Source organism: Alexandromys fortis, unplaced genomic scaffold (assembly GCF_014885135.2).
Source record: "Alexandromys fortis isolate MF-2015 unplaced genomic scaffold, M_Fortis_MF-2015_v1.1 scaffold_317, whole genome shotgun sequence".
Classification (NCBI taxonomy): Eukaryota; Metazoa; Chordata; class Mammalia; order Rodentia; family Cricetidae; genus Alexandromys; species Alexandromys fortis.
This window is the reverse complement of record NW_026068201.1, coordinates 833,607-841,432: the sequence shown is the minus strand read 5'-3', so window position 1 is coordinate 841,432 and position 7,826 is coordinate 833,607. Positions and strand designations below refer to the sequence as shown.

The 7,826-nt window shown below is 41.8% G+C and overlaps 2 protein-coding genes across 4 annotated transcripts in view; one reads left to right on the top strand and one right to left on the bottom strand.

Annotated features, from left to right (window-relative positions):
- LOC126493122 (glyceraldehyde-3-phosphate dehydrogenase-like) overlaps positions 1-4,049 on the top strand; it is a 12,622-nt gene extending 8,573 nt beyond the window's left edge. Inside the window, exons 2-3 of the mRNA XM_050129921.1 lie at positions 2,344-2,514; positions 2,561-4,049. Coding sequence (XP_049985878.1) covers positions 2,344-2,514; positions 2,561-3,385 — 996 coding nt within the window. The 3' untranslated portion in view covers positions 3,386-4,049. The remainder of the gene's footprint in view (positions 1-2,343; positions 2,515-2,560) is intronic.
- The window catches only part of Zc3h12b (zinc finger CCCH-type containing 12B), a 199,442-nt gene that overhangs the window by 75,859 nt on the left and 115,757 nt on the right, over positions 1-7,826 (bottom strand). The window lies entirely within an intron of this gene.

The following is a 7,826-nucleotide window of genomic DNA, read 5'->3' as shown; positions in this document are numbered from 1 at the left end:
CCCCTTACTGTGTTCCCCTCTCCCCATTAAAGCGCACCCACGTGGGAGCAGCGTGTCTGTCTCTTCCTTTGCGTCCCGTCTATCCTGTGTTTGTCCACACACCCACGCCGCCCCGCCGCCGTTTTTAAAAGGAATAATATGTATCATATATAAAAAGTTGTTTGAAGGGGCTGGAGAGATGGCTCAGTGGTTAAGAGTATTGTCTGCTCTTTCAGAGGTCCTGAGTTCAATTCCCAGCAACCACATGGTGGCTCACAACCATCTGTAATGAGGTCTGGTGCCCTCTTCTGGCCTGCAGACATATACACAGACAGAATATTGTATACATAATAAATAAATAAATAAAAAGTTGTTTGAACTCTTCACTATATATTTTCTTTTTATTTTCATCTGTTCCCCTTTATGGAAAATAGATTATTTTCACATACAGAACAAAGGAGATTTGCACCAGAGGGACAAAGGGGAGGGAATAAGAGACAAAGTCAGGAGACAGAGGCTAAGGGAGGAGGGGAAAGGAACAAGAGAGGAGGGGAAGGGGTATTTGTTCTTGGAGAACAAAGGACTGCCTCTGGATAGAGAGGAGACAGACATGACTCAAAGGCAAATGGCAGCTTATAAAGGTAAAAGGGGAAACCTCATGTTAGAATGAGGTGTTTAGTTTTAATTGGGCATGCTAATTAGATGAGGGAAGGGGGGGTTGATTGCTGAACTCCAATACTTTGATATGTGGACCTTAGTAATCAGTCTCAGGAGGAGGAAGTAGTCAAATAAGGGAATGGACCTAGTTGGATAGCTTTAGGAATGCAATCTAATGGCTTTTAGTAAGGCAGAGGGAATAGAGAAGGGCAAGGCCTGCCAGAGCCATGTTTGTCATGCTCAGGCTGGCAAGAGTCCCTTTAATTACTATGGGCTGTTAGGCTATCCAGTGAATTTTGTGATTCTACATGACTTTGAGCACAGTTGTTTCTATTTCTTTGAAGAGTGAGATGGGAATTTTGATTGGAATTGCATTGAATATATGCATGGCTTTTGGTAATATTAATTTTTAATTGATTTTTATTGAGCTCTACATTTTTCTCTCCTCCCCTTCCTGCCTCTCCCCTCCCCCATTCAACCGTCCCCAAAGGTCCCCATGCAAACAATTTACTTGGGAGATCTTGTCTTTTTCTACTTCCCATGTAGAGTACATCTATGTAAGTCTCTCTCTTAGTATCCTCATTGTTGTCTAAGTTCTCTGGGATTGTGATTTGTAGGCTGGTTTTCTTTGCTTTATGTCTAAAAACCACCTACCGAAGAATAGATAAGGAAAATGGGGTACATTTCACAATGGAGTATTACACAGCAGAAATAAATAACAACATCTTGAATTTTGCAGGAAAATGGATGGAGCTAGAAAACATTATTCTGAGTGAGATAACCCAGACACAGAAAGACAATTATCACATGTACTCACTCATAGGTTAATATTCATTTTTATAATATTAATCTTACCAATCCAAGAACATAATATGTCTTTTCATTTTCTAGTGTCTTTATCTCTTCAGAGATTTGACATTTTCATTGCAGAGCTCTATTACCTCCTTGGTTAGTTATTATGAATGAGAATGTGTTTAAGACCTTGTTTTCTGTATGTCTGTTACTAGTTTATAGAAAGGCTACTTGAGGGCTGGAGAGATGGCTCAGAGGTTAAGAGCATTGCCTGCTCTTCCAAAGGTCCTGAGTTCAATTCCCGGCAACCACATGGTGGCTCACAACCATCTGTAAAGAGGTCTGGTGCCCTCTTCTGGCTGCAGACATGCACAAAGACAGAATATTGTATACATAATCACAGACAGAATATTGTATATATAATAAATAAATAAATATTAAAAAAAAGAAAGGCTACTTGATTTTGGTGCTGTATCCTGTCACTTTGCTCAAAATGTTACTCATTTCTACAAGTTTTCTGGTAGAATATTTAAAGAATAAATGGCCATTTTTCTAATCCATAAAATGATGGTTTGGAAAATGCAATGAGGTAATGACCTCCATCCTGTCATACTCCATGAGTCACTATTAGAATTTGATGTTCTGTAATTCCATACAAATGAGGCATAATCCAATGACTAATCACAACAGCAATAACTGCCAAAATTATCTTATCATAATCTTACTGATGAATATCGTATAACAGAAAAATCAGGCAGTGGTAACTGAATTTGAAGAAAAAGTAAAAGTATAATGTAAAAGAGGGAAAATTGTGGGGTGTAAATAAAATGTTTTTTATTTAATCTTAAAGTATTAAACAAGACAAAACTCCATTAAAAATATAAAGAAGCGGCTCTCTGCTCCTCCCTGTTCTAGAGACAGCCGCTTCTTTTCCTGCAGTGCCAGCCTCATTCCAGAGACACGATGGTGAAGGTCGGAATGAACGGATTTGGCCGTATTGGACGCCTGGTTACCAGGGCTGCCTTCACTTCTGGCAAAGTGGACGTTGTTGCCATCAATGACCCTTTCATCGACCTCAACTACATGGTTCCAGTATGACTCCACCCATGGCAAGTTCAAAGGCACAGTTAAGGCAGAGAATGGGAAGCTTGTCATCAACGGGAAGGCCATCACCATCTTCCAGGAGCGAGATCCCGCCAACATCAAATGGGGGGATGCCGGCGCCGAGTATGTTGTGGAGTCTACCGGTGTCTTCACCACCATGGAGAAGGCTGGGGCCCACTTGAAGGGTGGGGCCAAAAGGGTCATCATCTCCACCCCTTCTGCCAATGCCCCCATGTTTGTGATGGGTGTGAACCATGACAAGTATGACAATTCCCTCAAGATTGTCAGCAATGCTTCCTGCACCACCAACTGCTTAGCCCCCTTGGCCAAGGTCATCCATGACAACTTTGGCATCATGGAAGGACTCATGACCACAGTCCATGCCATCACAGCCACCCAGAAGACTGTGGATGGCCCCTCTGGGAAGCTGTGGCGAGACGGCCGTGGCGCTGCCCAGAACATCATCCCTGCGTCCACTGGCGCTGCCAAGGCTGTGGGCAAAGTCATCCCAGAGCTGAACAGGAAGCTCACGGGCATGGCCTTCCATGTTCCTACCACCAATGTGTCCGTCGTCGATCTGACATGCCGCCTGGAGAAAGCTGCCAAGTATGACAACATCAAGAAGGTGGTGAAGCAGGCATCCAAGGGCCCACTAAAGGGCATCCTGGGCTACACTGAGGACCAGGTTGTCTCCTGTGACTTTAACAGTGACTCCCACTCTTTCACCTTCGATGCTGGGGCTGGCATTGCTCTCAATGACAACTTTGTAAAGCTCATTTCCTGGTACGACAATGAATTCGGCTACAGCAACAGAGTGGTGGACCTCATGGCCTACGTGGCCTCCAAGGAGTAAGAAGCCCACCCTGGACCACCCAACCCAGCAAGGACACAGCAAGAGAGAGGCCCTCAGCTGCTGAGCAGTCCCTGTCATAACTCAATCCTTGACACTGAGCATCTCCCTCACAGTTTCCATCCCAGACCTTCAGAATAGCACAAGGAGCTTAGGGAGCCCTACTCTCTTGAATACCATCAATAAAGTTCATTGCACCCCCCAAAAAATATAAAGAAGCCACTTGTCAGCGATTCAAAATTCATCCAAGGAATATGAATAAAAATATGTCCTTAAGTTTGTACTCTCTGTTAAAAATTATGTTCTGCTTATCAACTCCATGACTTCAAACTAGGCAACTGCATACACATGTGCAGCTGAATTCTGACCACTGAGAGTGCAGGACAGGGGCTCTATGCATTAGGAAGACAAAGCCAAGGGTAGCAAAATGTCTGAGTTCTCAAAAAAAAAAAAAATGACCACACAGTCCAAAGTATTTCAACAAGGTAAAAACGATTTTCTTTTGAAGAAGGTTGTGTAACCATGCCAAATCAAGCAACCAAGCAAGCACACCCAGTGGAGTTCCCACTGGCTTTGTATTCCTAGTTTAAAGTTATGGAACCCATGACTGACACTGCCAGGGTTGCCAAGAACCTCAGACTCATTAGGCCATTAACATAAGGGGAGACCAAATTCTACTGTTCCACTATGTAATATAGCAAGAAAATGATTGCTAATGACATTCTACTATACTCAAAGATCAGTGTCTTGCTTAGCCATTATCAGAGAAGCTTCTTCCTGTAGTAGATGAGAACAAGTACAGAGACCCCCTAGCTAGAGAATGTGCAGAGAGTGAGATACCTTGGGACACTCAGTCCTAAATGGACCGTCTCCATTAAATCCCTGCCCTCAGGGCTCATGTAACCCTGCAGAAGAGGTGGTAGAAAGATTGTAAGAGCCAGGGGAATGGAAGATAGCAACGAAACAAAGCCTTCTAGACACAACAAGAGTGATAACAATATGAATTCACAGAGACTGTGGCAGTATGCACAGGGCCTGCCCAGTTTAAGCCAGACAGGGTCCCAGAACTGAAATGGGAAGTGGACACAAGACCCCATCCCTAACCCAGAAGCTATTTTCAACTGATGACTACTCACAAAGGAAAAAAACTAGTTTTGTCTAACAAAGTTTCACTGAGCATACAAAACACATTTAAGAGGAAGAGTCATGCCCAGCAGTAAATGCCCAACACAAAACAAACAAAATGGTAATTTTGGAGAAGTGTTTTTGTTGTTGTGGTTGTTTTCTTTTGGCCTTTTTTTGTCTCCTAATACATTGTTTGGGCCTTCCTTCCTTCCTTCCTTCCTTCCTTCCTTCCTTCCTTCCTGCCTGCCTGCCTGCCTTTTTATTCTTTTGGTCCTTTGCTTATATATTATGGTTTCTGACTTTTATCTCTCTGTGTGTGAATGTATGTATCTATGCATTTATATGGACACCCCTTCTTCTTTGGCTCTTTTTTCCTGTTAATTTGTTTGTTTGGTCCTAATTAGGTCTATTTGTTTGTTATTTTATTTTATTATTATTTTATTTCTTTTTTAATTTGATATGCCTGTTTGTTTTTCTAATGAGAGATCAAGAAAAAGTGTGGGTTTGAGTGGGCAGAGTGGTGCGGAGGATCTGGAAAGAATTAGGGGAAGGGAAACCACAGTCAAAATATGATGTGTGAAAAAAACTATTTTTAATAAAAAAAGGCTATTCTAGTAAGTGTGGGATTCTATCTCATTGTAATTTGATTCAAATTTCCATTATTATTAGTTCATAATTCAGTGAGTTTAATGCTGCCCTTATATAGATGAGTGTGGATCCATGCACTGGTGCATGGTCAATCTACCAGCTACCACATTCCTGAAGAAAATTGATTCCTCTTCCTCTCACAGGACTCAACTGTCAATAGTTTCTCAGTCATGAGCAGGAACTTGTGTGCATTCCTCACCACATACACCAGAGTCCTATATACACATAAACATAGCCGAGTAAGACTGCCTATGACTTCCTTTCTCCCAGCAGTCTACACAGCACCATCCAGTACTGTGAAAGCTAGTCAGTTGGGAGGAAGCTTTGATGTCAGTACTAGCTTTGTTTCTCCAAGTCATATGAGCAAAATGTTTTGTTTCTTCAACAGTAGGTTCTTACCATCTGCCAGAAAGCCATGTCAGGCTTCTCCTTCCTCACAGGGCCTTGAAGTAAAAACTTTGAGACAGAAAACTTAGAGTTAACAAAAACATTATGTGCTGACCATGGAGACTCAAGCTCTGGAAAGCACCACAGAGTGTCTTCATGCTTGCTGCTTATCACTAACAGCAGGTGTTCTAGCCACTGACCTTGCAACTGCCCTGCTTAGCTGCCAAGCCTAGCTGCTGAATCCCTTCCCCCTTCCCCAGTTCCCCCTGCCTGAGTTCCTCACTGAGGAGTATATAAGACAAAAACCTTGCTTCAATAAAGGAAGACCTTGACAAATTGAGAACAGAATTGCTTGGTCTTCTTCCTCGTTCTCACCCATGTTCTTTCAGGTGGTGCCCCTTCAGACTCTGGAGTAACTGGACCTGCTGGGTGGGTTACAACCATCAAGTCCCAGTGGATGTCCAAGAGCAATGCCAATATCATTCATTGTTTGATTGTTTCTACAATTACCCCAACCAACAACTTGAGGTGAGACATGTCACCCCCTATTATTCTTTCAGTCCCTGCCCTAGCCACGCCCGTTTGTTTTTGTTTTTTGTTTGTTTAATATTCTCTCTCTCTCTCTCTCTCTCTCTCTCTCTCTCTCTCTCTCTCTCTCGTAATAAATATTTTAGCTTTATGCCTATTTTTGTGTCTATGTGTCTGTTACCTGCCGCCACCTCCTGCTGGTGGGAAACTGTAGCCGCTGTCGCATGGCGGGCTCCCCCAGCCCGCCTGGGGATTTGCAGGTACCGACAACCGTCTCTTCTGGGCTAGCAACTGCACTGCAAACATCTTAGAAACATCTTAGGAATAAGAACCCCTACCACTGGACTTTTTATCTGATGACTTATGACTTTTGGAAGGTGCATTATTCTCTGTGTAGGGCAAATCTATTTAAATTTTTTATATGTATGTACATATATATGTTACTATATGTGTATACATGTGTATATATATGGAAGTTCATAAAATGCATATATACAGAAGCTCACAAATTATCAGATTTACATCATGATTTTCCATGAATCCTTAGTGTTTTTAAGGCATATCCATATTAATTTCCACAGTAGCTCTACAAGTTCACATTCCCACCAGCACTGTATGAATGTTCCTTTTTGCACATATCCTTGATATCATTTATCTTAAAAGAAGTCTGTTTTCTTATTAATACTATTCTACACAGGGTGGGATGTAATCACAGCACAATTTCAATTTTGATTTCCTTGATGAATAAAGAAATGATGTTGGCAGGTGTTTGAAAGATCTGGTCACATTGCACTGGAAATCAGTATGCAGCAATATGAATACTGATTCTCAGCCCACTTTCTCCTGTTATTTAGTCTGGGACAGCAGTACATGGGATGTTGATATCTACGCTCCATGTGGGATTTCTCTCTTCAATTAAATCTTGCTGGATATGCCTTCATAGACATACCAAAAATGTGTTTCTATGGTGATTATAATTCTAATTCAGTTGACAATGAAGACCAACAAAAACGTGTTCTTAATGTTTTTGTTATTGAGTTGTTTTTCACCTTCTCAATTATATTTATTCACAGTCAATTTAATTTTAGAAGATATTGTGACTAGGATATGTTTCCTGGTTTCTATTGTACCAAGTTTACTTTCTGTATATAGAAGGTTACTCATTCATTTTGCATGCTGATTTTTGTATACTGCTACTTTGCTAAAATTGCTTAGCAGATTGCAGAATTCTGTAGTAGCATATATAGGATCTTTTAAGTAAAAAGCCAGGACATATCATTTGCAAATAAAAATAACATGATTCTTTTTCTTTCTTTTTGTATCTTGTGTGTGTTTCATTCTTTTGTCTTAGTGATCTAGACAAGACATCAAGTGTACTGGCTGGTTTTCTGTGTCATCTTGACACAAGCTGAGTTATTTATAAGAGGAAGGTGCCTCAGCTGAAGAGAGGCTTCCATGAGACCCAGCTGGAAGGCATTTTCTCATTTAGTGATCAATGGGGGAGGGCCCAGCTCATTGTGTGTGTGTGTGGGGGGGTACTATCCCTGGGCTGATAGTCATGGGTTCTATAAGAAAGCAGGCTGAGCAAGCCATGTGAAGCAAGCCAGTAAGCAGCACCCCTCCACAGCCTCTGCATCAACTCCTGGCTCCAGGCTCCTGCCCTGTTTGAGTTTGTACCCTGACTTCCTTCAGTAATGAACAGCAATATGGAAGTATAAGCCAAATAAACCCTCCCCAACTTGCTTTTTGGTAATGG